Source organism: Chiloscyllium plagiosum, chromosome 2 (genome assembly GCF_004010195.1).
Source record: "Chiloscyllium plagiosum isolate BGI_BamShark_2017 chromosome 2, ASM401019v2, whole genome shotgun sequence".
NCBI lineage: Eukaryota > Metazoa > Chordata > Chondrichthyes > Orectolobiformes > Hemiscylliidae > Chiloscyllium > Chiloscyllium plagiosum.
Genome location: NC_057711.1, coordinates 123,535,518 through 123,548,257, shown reverse-complemented (window position 1 = coordinate 123,548,257; position 12,740 = coordinate 123,535,518). Strand labels below are relative to the sequence as shown.

General features: G+C 40.0%; 1 protein-coding gene across 22 annotated transcripts in view; it reads right to left on the bottom strand.

The window, feature by feature from the left end:
* adgrl3.1 (adhesion G protein-coupled receptor L3.1) overlaps positions 1-12,740 on the bottom strand; it is a 682,401-nt gene that overhangs the window by 29,868 nt on the left and 639,793 nt on the right. For all 22 annotated transcript variants that reach the window (XM_043717822.1, XM_043717936.1, XM_043717949.1 and 19 more), the window contains one exon: positions 5,585-5,681. In XM_043717822.1, the coding sequence (XP_043573757.1) occupies positions 5,585-5,681 (97 nt within the window). The remainder of the gene's footprint in view (positions 1-5,584; positions 5,682-12,740) is intronic.

Here is a 12,740-nt window from a genome sequence, read left to right as displayed (position 1 = left end):
GTACAATTGCAACATTTAAGAGGCATTTGGATGGGTATATGAATAGGAAGGGTTTGGAGGGATATGGGCCGGGTGCTGGCAGGTGGAACGAGATTGGGTTGGGATATCTGGTTGGCATGGGTCAGCATGACTCGATGAAGTCATAGAGACATATAGCACAGAAACAGCCCCTTTGGTCCAACTCATCCATGATGACCAAGTTTTCCAAACTAAATGAAACTATTCCTACTTGGCTGCACATGGTCCATATCCCTCTAAACCTTTCTTATTCATGTACCTGTCCAAATATCTTTGAAATGTTGTAATTGTACCTGCATCTACCACTTCCTCTGGAAGTTCGTTCCACATATAAACCACCTTTTGTGAGAAAACGTTGTCCCTCAGGTCTCTTTTAAATCGAGGGACCTCTGGAGGAGGCCTAGGTGATCATCAACCTGGCACTTCTGGCTGATAACATTGACATTGGCTTCAGCTTTTTCTTTTGCACTGACGTTAGTAGTGTTTCAAAAACAAAAATGGTGAGTAAAATGTCACATTTTTCTCAGCTATGGTCACTCGACCGATATGCAAATTAGATTTATTTTGAGTCAAACAATCCTCAGGAAAGACACTTCTGCATGTTGGAACAATACGTGACACCTTTTTTTCAGATTAGATTAGATTCCCGACAGTGTGGAGACAGACCCTTCGGCCTCACAAGTCCACACTGACCCTCTGAAGGGGAACCCACCCAGACCCATTTCCGTCTGACTAATGGGCAATTTAGCACGGCCAATTCACCTGATCTGCACATCTTTGGACTGTGGGAGGAAACTGGAGCACCCGGAGGAAACCAACGCAGACACGGGGAGAATGTGCAAACTCCACACAGACAGTCGCCTGAGGCTGGAATTGAACCTGGGTCGTTGGTGCTGTGAGGCAGCAGTGCGAACCACTGTGCCACCGTGCAACCCCTTGTTGACAACAACGGCAGGCTGGAGATAGTGAGGACTGGAGACGCTGGAAAGTCAGAGTCAATGAAGTGTGGAGTTGGAAAAAGCACAGCAGGTCAAGCAGCATCAGAGGAACAGGAGAGTTGACGTTTCATGTTGGGACCGTTCATCATGACTCAGATCTTTATGAAAGTCCCATCTGAAACGTCAGCTCTTGACCTGCTGCGCTTTTCCAAGATCCACACTTTATAAACAACATTGGGAAGCTGCAGTCCCCATAACTCGTTCTGAATTAGTCAAATAGTTACAAGGACACATTGAGTTTTGGAGTCAAGGCTGCAATATGAAGAAGAACATTTTATCAAGTACTTTATCAGCTCCTTGCGCAGCCCTTCTAAATCAGAAATGTGAATTTATGTTTGACAGAAAACAAGTTCGGGATTACTTTCAAAAGTTGTGCCTAACACTTTTTAAAAACAATATGCATAGAGGTCAGATTGAGGCTTTGTCACTGTTTCTCAAAACTCCTTAAAGGTATTACTTTACTAATTTTCTCGAGAAAATCCATTTCTTTACCATGTGGACATTCCAGCTTAGTGAGCAAACCTACATGCAGACAGTGAAATATGTAACAAAAACAGAAATTGCTGGAGAAACTCAGCAGATCTAGCAACATCTATAAAAAGAAAAGAAAGTTAATGTTTTGAGTCCAGTGCCCCTCCTTCAGAGTTTTTGCTTCAGGTTTCCAGCATCCTCAATTGTTGGTTTTATTGAAATATGTAAACTTTGGATAAATATGATAATAATACGGAGGAATGAAAGAAGGCTTTGAAACAAGTATAATAAATCTTTCAGTGATATCCACCACTGGGTTAACCAGAAGTGCAATCACAAAATCATTTTTCATAACTGGGAGACCAAACATAATATATCAGGTTTAAAAGTTTATCTAAATTTTGTCTTGTCAGATTTTGATCATGTTGAGCAAGGGTTTTCAGAGAAGAAAAATGAACCCAATGTACTGAGACCTTACTTAAGAGAAGTCATGGTTTATCTGAAAGTTCTAATGCATCGAAAGCCCTGATTTTAAAAAAAATATTAGAGTTGGTCATTTTTAAAATAACCTTCCAGTCAGCAGTGTAAGTGTACATGACCATTTGTTTCCAGTTCTTTACTGTAAATGAAAAAGTCACTTGCTTCAGTCAAATTTCAAGGCAGCCTACACTTCTGTTGATGCTTTCATCAGTGATGAGGGGCTGAAAAGAGTTTTATAGCCCTTATCCACCTCAATGGAAGCTATATCCATGGGCATGTTTAGATTAGATTAGATTAGATTACAGTGTGGAAACAGGCCCTTCGGCCCAACAAGTCCACACCGACCTGCCAAAGCGTAACCCACTCATACCCCTACATTTACCCCTTACCTAACACTACGGGCAATTTAGCATGGCCAATTCACCTAACCTGCACATCTTTGGACTGTGGGAGGAAACCAGAGCACCCGGAGGAAACCCACGCAGACACGGGGAGAACGTGCAAACTCCACACAGTCAGTCGCCTGAGGCGGGAATTGAACCCGTGTCTCTGGCGCTGTGAGGCAGCAGTGCTAACCACTGTGCCACCGTGTTCTGCTCTATTTTCCTGCTTATTTGAAACAAGGTCTCACAAATATACATTGATGTCATAGAGGTTTGCACAGCACAGAAAGAGGCCTTTCAACCCATTGTGCTTTTGTAACATCCACCCACTTTAATTCCATTTTAAAGTAGTTGGCATGAAGCCTTATGTGCCACGGCATTCCAACTGCTCATCTAAATAAACTCTCACTGAGTTAGGCAGAGTTGCTCTGCTTACTGTTTTCAGTGCTAGGAATTCATGGTCATTTTTAAGGTTTGTACAAGAACAATAAATCCTCCCTCCTTGAGCGGGAATCAAACTCAGGCCACAGCAGTGAAAGCAAATAACCCAAATCATTATACCATTAGGTACGTTGATTTGATTAAAGAAGCTGCAATCAACTGAACTTCTTGCTTGGCAGTGCAAACAGTACATTGGGTTTACTCTGATATTAGTACACACTCTAAAATTGCATTCCAACTTTACAAGTTGTGCTGGTGGCTCAGTGGTTAGCACTGCTGCCTCACAGCACCAAGGATCCAGGTTCAATTCCTGCCTCAGGCGACTGACTGTGTGGAGTTTGCACATTCTCCCCATGTCTGCGTGGGTTTTCTCCGGGTGCTCCGGTCTCCTCCCACAGTCCAAAAATGTGCAGGTTAGGTGAATTGGCCATGCTAAATTGCCTGTAGTGTTAGGTGAAGGGGTAAATGTAGGGGAAAGGGTCTGGGTGGGTTGCGCTTCGGAGGGTTGGTGTGGACTTTGTTGGGCCGAAGGGCCTGTTTCCACACTGTAAGTAATCTAATCTAAAACCTGTACTTAATAACCTGGCATTTCAAGTTCATTTTGGAACACCACCTAAAGCTCCAGCAACAGAAGACTGGATCAGTATTGCTGCAATGTTAATTTGTATTTCCCTCGTGCCCCCATCCCCCACCACCTCTGGTACTGAAGGAATTATGCACAGTCAGCTCACCACAATCAAAGAATCATAGAGTACAGAATAGGCCCTTCAGCCTTCTGAGTCTGCACTGACAAAAATATTCTAAAGCAACATTAGTCCTACTTTCCTGCACTCTGTCCATATCTTTGAAAAGGTATGACATTTCAAGTGCTCATTCAATTATTTTGGAGAGGTTCTAAGGTTGCTCATCTCAATTAGCCTCCCAGACAGTGCATTCCAGCTTTACAAGTTGTGCTGAATTTTATTTAAAAACAATCTTTTGTGGGATGTATGTAGCGCTGGATGGGCCAGCATTTATTACCTGTCCCTAATTGTCCCCTTGAGAAGGTGGTGGAGAGCTGCCTTTTTGAACTGCTGCAGTCCACCTGCTGTGGGTTGACCCACAATGCCATTAAGGAGGGAATTCCAGAATTTTGACCCAGCAACAGTGAAGGAACAGCGATATATTTCCAAGTCGGGATGGTGAGTGACTTGGAGGGGAACTTGAAGGTGGTGGTGTTCCGAATTATCTGCTGCCCTTGTCCTTCTAGATAGAGGGAGTCATGGGTTTGGAAGGTGGTATCTGGGGATCTTTGGTGAATTTCTGAAGTGCATCTTGCAGATAGTACACACAGCTGAGTGTCAGCCATGGAGGAATAGATGCTTGTGGATATAGTGCCAATCAAGGGGGCTGCTTTGTTCTGGGTGGTGTCAAGCTTCATCAGTGCTGTTGGATGCTATTCTTGAAACCTGCGTGAACCATGGCAGATCTCAATGTCTTCCTTGTAATCTTCTCAGATGATTTAAAATGCACCTCATTCAGTCAGTACCGTCAAGGAGGGCCATTTCAACATTAGTTCTAATCAACTTCTCAGTAATAGTTGGATTTCTGTGTTGAAACTGAGGTTAATTTTTAACATAGAATAATAGGTGCAAATGACCATGTCAACTTAGTCTTGATGAATCTTGATGCTTGTCCTGAAATGGCTTTTTCACCTTTGAGTGATTGAGAAGAGCTAAGGCAGACACAAAAGTCAGCTTGATAAATCTTTAAAAAATACATTTGATTCATGTGGAGACATTTAGATCACAGAAATTTAATTTGATAAGGCCTCTATCTATCAACTAGAAAAGGGAGAACAGCATAAAAAAAAGAGACTGGTTGATAGGATTTTTGCAAAGTTAAAAAAAAACTCAGCAACAAAAAGGATCAAAAATGTAGACGATGACTAGATTGTGCTGAAATGTTTGGAAAGCAATGAGCGGAAATTGAATTTTCAGCCTTTTGGGAAAATAAGTGATTTACTCGTGATGAAAGGGGGAGGAAAAATAAGGTATATCACAAGATTTAGCAAGAAGGTATGCACGGAAGAATGCTTTCTTTATAAAAACGTCAATATCCAGTTATTAAATGATTAGTATTCTACTCATTTCTTATTCAGTTGCTATACCTCTAATGTAAATTTATGATTTGCAGCAGTGCTCCGAAAGCTAGTGCTTCCAAATAAACCTGTTAGACTATAACCTGTTGTTGTGTGATTTTTAACCATGTAAATTTAGAGATTGTATTGTTTGACAAGTGAAGAAGAAATAGATTTTTTAAAAAGATTACTAAATGTTAGATAAACTGACAAAAATATTGAGTGTGTTTGATTGATTATAATATTTCTCTCTAATAATTCACAGGGACAACTGGTTGGGCAACGTTGGATGCTCTGCAAAAGAAAAGGCAGAGATGGAGGCAAGCCAGTGGAAACCTAAGCCTTCAATAATTTGGAACAAGATGCGTATATCTGCTTATTGAGGATTAGCATAACCTCTGGTTAATGAATTAATTAGATATTTCATTTTCTGATTTCTGAACTAATCCTTTAATCACTGAATTTCATTAGCGTTCTCAAAATAAACATTTTTAATCATATCGTATGCATGCAGTTCTATTATATTGAATTTTATCATAGCAGTCATGGTGAAATGATTTTTTGGAATGCAAGACCTAACACCAACTGTTCGAACTGTATCCATGCCGTTATTTGGCTACGTATTATTGGAGCACCAGCAAAAATGCCTGAAAGTCTTTCTTGACTTGACTAACCTCTGTTCAGCGATGCTGAGCTGTTGATATCTCCTGTGATAAAGGAAGATTCAGACTGTTTTCGAACCGTGTCATTCCACATCCTTCGAATTCGGCTCTAGAAGACACAACAGCCGAAAGACAAATGAGTCAGTGATTCCAATCCAGCAGCGAGATTGTATCAAACATAGCAGCTTCAGAGAGATCGCCAGAAACCTCTGCACACCCAGCCCACACTCACCTCTGAAACACAGACAGCACATAGTCAGAATGCCATCTCACATTAGTGTGTTATTTAGTTCTTCTTCCCTGAAGTTTGCAAACTCAAACAAAACAAAAGCACTTCAAAAAAATCACACACAAATAAGAACATACCTTCTAAATAGCAGTGTTAACATCTCCCTCAACAGCCCAAGCACAAGGAGTTAATTAAAAAAAACCTGAGGTGATTTTATCTTTAATCCTTTAATCAAACAAGCTGTCATTAAAGCACATAATGTCAGAATTTATAAAGCATTCTATGTCAGATTAATATTTTGCAATTTTCTGGAGGAAATTTATAATGACTCCCTCCCCACAGACATTTTTCTCAATGGTGGTGCTCAACTACTAGAAACCTGTCCCACAGAATTCTTTCAGATGTGACTTTTGCAAGTGAGTTTTCATTGGTTTACTAAAACTGAATCTGATCCTGTACTCAGTTAATGTACCAGCACAGATCAGTCTGCAATAATCTGGAGCAGCATTTGCACAGGGCAAAACATTTCCAAACCAATCAGAGCCTGTGGTCAGGTTGAGATCACGCTCTCACTGTAAAGGTTATTGCAATACACCGCAATAGTTTGTTGAAAAATAATTGTGTTTCTCATAAAGGTAGTAATTTTCCTTCTATATTGAAAACTATGGCCAGATTATTGCCAGATCCGACAGGCTCTCCATAGTCAAAATTAGCAAAAATTCTCTAAAATCATAAATCCTGCCCATAACAGTACTGTACATTTTTGTGGGGTGTGAATGGAGTCAATTTGTGCATGGCTGGATTTTGGAGGCCAAAGACCACTTAAATCATCAGCTCCTTCTTTCCCTGTATTATTCTGGTGAGGCTGTGCCTTAAACTCAAATAGTGCAGATTAGACCAAAGAAGTGCAGGTCTGATAGCCAGGAGATGCAAGATATAGGGTCTGGATGTTAGAAGGTTGATAATCTACCCATTGATTGAGATAAAGGGCCCTTCGGAGGGAGGTGTCTTTTGGTGGACATAAGCTTTAGTTTGGATAGGTAAGGATGCCTTTGGGTGAGGAAATGTATCTTTTGGATTGTTAAAAGTAGCCATGATTGTGCATAAAAAGTATCTAATCTAATTGTTAAGCTGTGAAAGGAGCCTTTCAAGGTGGTCTGGAGAGTTAAAGCAAAATATATTGTTTTCTATTTTAATTTTCTGGTAACATTATTCTGAGAATTTCCATTTTCCATTAATGCAGAATGGCTGATTTCACAAGAATCCATTATCACATTGAGCTGTTTTCCATTACAGTTTGATGGTTTCAAGTGGTTTTGAACTTGCGGGACTATGAATTTCAATGCTCGTTTTACTTGAATGAAATGTTTGTTTTTAAAAGACTTTATTAAGAGGAAGGAATTGACAGATTGTAAATGCATTTTTGTGAATGCGAGTTTTTTCTTGATTTAGTGATGTTATGCAATTTGGACTTTGCTGGTAAAGTCAGCATTTGTTGCTCATCCTAATCAATCCTGAGCCGAGTGGTTTGCTAGACTATTTCGGAGGGTGGTTGACATTTTATCATATTGCTTTAAATCTGGAGTTGTATTTAGGCAAGACCAGACAAAGATGGGCAGATTACCTCCATCAAAGGACCTTAGTGAACTACACGCACTTTACAACAATGGTAGTTTCATGGTCGCTATTACTGAGTCGAGCTTTCAACTCCAGATTGCACCATTTGAATTGAAACAAGATGCTGTGGTGTGATTTTAACCCATCCTTAGGTCATTAACTTGGACCTGTGAACTATTAACCCAGTGATATTCTCAATAATGTCCATCTTTCCCTTACTTTATTGAACTGAACGTCATTTTTTTTATCTGTGCAGACGATGGACATTAGATGAGTTGGCACAGGAGGTATAGGTGCTAAGTGATGCAAGTGAGGGGTGTAGGTTGGTTTGATTTGACAGCAGTTGAGATTAAATTGGACTAGATGCTATACAGGGCAAGGTGGTGGATACAGAGACATGGCTTGACATGGATGTATGGAAGGTCAAGAGGTTTGAGGTACAAGTATTATGCAGCTTAAAGAACATGGCACACCATGGGGATTCGGGAGAGGATATTATGCAATGTATCGGGCACGGGGAGTGAGCAAAATGACAGCGGGAATGTCTAAACTTTATTTTTAAACTTAAATCACAGTGCCAGAATCCCAAGACAGGCTTGTCATGCATCTTGCCTACACCCTGGACATTCTCTTCAAGTATTCTGGGATCATCTCTCTCAACTTGCAATCTCGCCTGCAGCCCTGCAGTGAAAACGCCAAATAAAACAAGTCTGTTCATGGAGCTAGGAATTCTCCTGTCTTTCTGTACACAGCCTGGGAACAAAAAAATATTTGGGCCAATGTTTCAATCAAAACTTTCAGAACAGGGAAAACGTTTGCTAGTATCGAACTACCAGGATCCATCATACTCTGTGTACAATTCTCTCACGTATGTAATTGGAACTTGAGCAGACGAGTTCTGCTTAGTTTAGTTTCCACAATGTCAAAGCACAGCTGGAAGTAATGAAAAAGAACTTTTCAATGTGTTAACACTTTCTTTTGACTTTCTTTTCTCACATAAATCACCTGATAGATCAACTTATGGTTTTATAAAACAACAGGAACAACTTATATTTATACAGCACCTTTTATTTTACCAGTCCCTCAGGCATTTCACAGGAACACCACAAAGCAAAATATGACACTGAGTCAGCAAAGCAAACATCGGTCAGCATATTCTAAGGTCTAGCAATTATAGTCAGATTGTCACTCCAATTCCATGTTTTTTAACCTTCGTACTGAGCTGTACATTTCTAGCCAGGAATTACAATCCCAGATAATTCAACACAATTCATCTGTAGTGTAGCATTGTCAGTTGGTGAGTGATGTTTTGAGAGTTAAATGTCCAGCAGCACAGCAAGACACTATGGCAGCTGCTGCAGAAGGGTAAGTATTGGATTGGTGGCACTCTGTTAAGGGTTAGCTGGGTAAGGTACCAGGTGGGTTGTCTACCAGGTTAAGTGATGGGGTACTTAGCATTAGTGGGGGTGGATCTGGCAGGGCCAGCAGTAGCCAGTAAGGAGCAGGTCATGGTTTGGATTGACCAGTGGGGGAGTATTAGAGAAGGCTGGGGTGTGCAAGGGGTGTTGTCAGGGCTGGAGTCTATATGGGGTTTGGTGTATAGAGGCCACTGCCATCAGGCCGGATATTGGGGCCTGTGGCAACAAGCTTGCAGAGGACGGGGCGGCTTGATAGTCATATAGCAAAGAAACAGACCCTTCGGTGCAACCAGTCCATGCAAACCATACTCCCAAACGAAACTAGTCCCACTTGTTCATATCCCTCCAAACATTTCTTATTCATGTACTTATCTAAAGGTCTTTTCAATGCAGTAACTGTTCCTGCATCCACCACTTCTTCTGGAAGTTCATTTCAAAAACAAACCACTCTGTGTAAAAACATTGCCCCCATGTCTTTTTTAAATCTTCCTCCTCTTACCTTAAAAATGTGCCCCCTTGTCTTGAAATCCCCAACCCTAGGGAAAAGACACCTGCCATTCACCTTTATGCCTGATGATTTTATAAACTTCTATAAAGTCACCCTTCAGCCTTCCCTGCTCAAGTTGGAAAAATTTCCAAGCCTATCCAGCCTCTCTTTATAACTCAAATCCTCCATTCCTTGTAACATCCTGGTAAATCTTTTCTGAACCCTTTATACCTTACTAATTTCTTTCCTATAACAGGGTGACCAGAATTGCACACGAGACCTCACCAATGTCCTGTATAACCTCAACATAACGTCCCAACTCCAATACTTGTCAGTGGACTGAGACTGAGGTGTCAGTGTTAATGTGAGGTGTAGTTGAAGGGAGGGGATTCAGCTTAATCATTACCCAGGAGGTAGACTTTCAATCAACCAACATTTCCTGGTTAATTACTAACTTAATGGAGGTGGCACCTTCTAAGTTTTCTGTCTTTAATAGATTCTTCCAGTGGGTCCACATGTAATGGGCTTGCCCAATGGAATCTTCAATTCCCTGGAAAACTCCCATGGTTTCTGGTGTGTTCGGAAATCCACACAGTCCCAAGGCACAACTCCCTGTTCCAATGAGTGTCTGGTTGCTGAATATCCAGGTAAATAGGGTCAGATGCCAAAAAAACTTGGACAATTTAAGACACTTGAAGTGACTTAAATGAGGCAGGGAGCAGTATGGAGCAAAATACTGCACTTGTGGCCAAGACAACTTAAAGAACAACCACTAATGGTGAAGCAATTATGGTAAATAATGAGAAAGAAGCCAGAATTACTGGAGCACGGATATCCTCAAGAATCGTGAGGTTGGAGAAGATTATGAAGATGGGGATGAGCAAGGGCATGGAGGAAAATCCAGAACTTAAGATGCTGTTTGACCAGGAGCCAATGTAAATTAGCAAGCCGAGCAGAAATAGGGTAACAGAACATGCTGCAATTTAAGATGTGGACAGCAGAGCTTTGGATGCCTTCAAGTTTACAGAGATTAGAATGCTGACTACCAGCCAGTTTGGACTGGAATCATTTAATTTGCAGGTTACTAAGGCATAGAAGAGTGTTCCACTGGTAGAGGATCTAAAATAGGATGAAGGTGAACTATATTACAGACGTGAAAAAAAGGGGGTTTTCTTGATTGCACAAGCATGCAGTTAGAAGGTCATCTTCAGAATCAAATTTGACTCAAAGTTTGCAAACAGACTGACCTCATCTCAGAATGTTTCCTTGTTAGGGAATAGAGTTTGGAATGTGGATGGGAAATAATGACTTCAGTCTTTCCAATATTTAATTGGAGAAAATGTCTCCTCCTCCGGTACTGGATATCAAATAAGAATCTGATAAATTAGTAACTGTGGAAGAGTCAGGAGGCATGGTACTGATGTGGAGCCAGGTGTTATCAGCATAGATGTAAAAATCAAAGTTGTGCCATCTGAAAATATAACCTAGGGTTAGCATATAGACACATATCAGGAAAGGCTCAAGGACAGATCCTTGGAGGACACCAGAGGTAATGGTACAGGAGGTGGAACAGAGGTTATTGCAAGCAATTCTCCAGCTACAATTAGATTGTTAAGTTTGGAAGCAATAATATTTAGGAGAAATGTGCAAAAAAAAGTCAATGCAATATTGGCTTATCAGGCTAATTTCCAGACACTGACATTTTTTAAATGACTTTTCCTTATTTAAATTCTGCAAGTTAACTTGATTTTCATTTTTTTCTAGGCAGCAGACTGTGTTGTGAAGCAGCTAAACATTAAGATTGAGACTGCTGAATTTAGGAAGCGTATGTTTGCCCTCCCAGCTTAATTGGGCTTTAACTGTGGCCGTTAATAAACAGTAGTTACCAGAGAACAGCTTACATTTGTCTAATTAGGGAAAACCTATGGAGAATATTATCACAGTGATCATAAGCAGTTGATTATTTGGGGTCTTTTGTTGCCTAATCACAGTAGACAACATCACTGAGAAAATACAAATCGACAGAGAAAGGCTGTACCTATATCTTGTAATGGGGGACCTTTAAAGAGATTATATTTCTGTTCAGTTTGCAGTATGAAAATCAACATGATATTCAGCAAAGAAAAACTGCCATTACAAACTATCTGACAAATAAAACCAGAGAGAGAAAAGTTAATATTATTATGACTGTCTTTTCTCATTATTGGCTTTATCGCAGTGCATAAAACTAGGTTATAACATCAAAAGATCAATTGTGAACCTGGCTTCACAGTACCGTACACAAAAGTTCATTGTTGTCAGCAACCATCTGTATTCAACTCTCAACAATTTTAAGAAATGTCTTGGGCAAAATAACAAACAGTAGATGAATTCTTCAAGGATAGAAGGAAGGGGAGTTTCCCATTAATGGCCTTGCTTGTGCACAAGCTGAACTACAGAAGTGTCTAGAATTCCATTAGTATGATTCAAACCCTTGAATGGTTGACTGTCATATTTCTATTTCTCCAACACTTAACCCAATAAATTAACACATCTTCTACAAGAATGTAGGGAAAAGAGAACAGAGGCTATTAATCATATTTAATTTTTCAATAGGAAATGGTATAGTGCCACAGGATACACAGCAATTGAATCCAGCCTGTGCATGTAACATGCGGAACAGACCATGTTCAGGGAAGTTTAGATCGGTAGTAGAAAATATAATGAAATCCTGTCTAAAGGAAAATAGAAGAATATCTAGAAATGATAAATATAATAATGAAGCAATAGCATGGACTTCAACAAAAAATAACTTGCTTTGAGTAAATTTACTCGAATTTTGAGGAGGGAACCACAGATCATGGTTATGCAGAAGTAATTTATCTGGATTTTCAAAATACCTTCAAAGAAGGGGCCTCAGATTAGATTATTGGATGTTACAATGATGGGCAATTCAAAAAGAAAAACAATAGCTTTTAGCTTTATTTGTAGAGTGATAGAATTGAAAAATAGGCAAGTTATGTCAAACCAATATAAAACCATAAGTCGGCCTAAGTTAAAGAGCACCAAACACCTTTCTGGTCACCAAAAGCAATAGGGACACTAAAGAGGGTATTGAAAATTTTACAAGGATGGTGCCAGAAATGCATGTGTGTACATGTTAGGAGAGGATAGAAAAGCTGGGATTCTTTTTTCTTGAAAAAGGAAGGCTGAACAATAATCTAACACTGATCTTTTAATATATGAACAATTTAATAGAAAGGATACAGAGAAAGTGTGTTCTCTTGTGGGGAGTGTGTGCTAAAGGCAATCACCATAAAATAGTCAACAAGATCATCCAACAGGGAATTCTGAAGAAAGATTTTTGCACAAAGAGTGGTGAGAATGTGGAAGTCACAATATCAAGGTGTGTTTGTAGTGAATAGTACAAATACATTG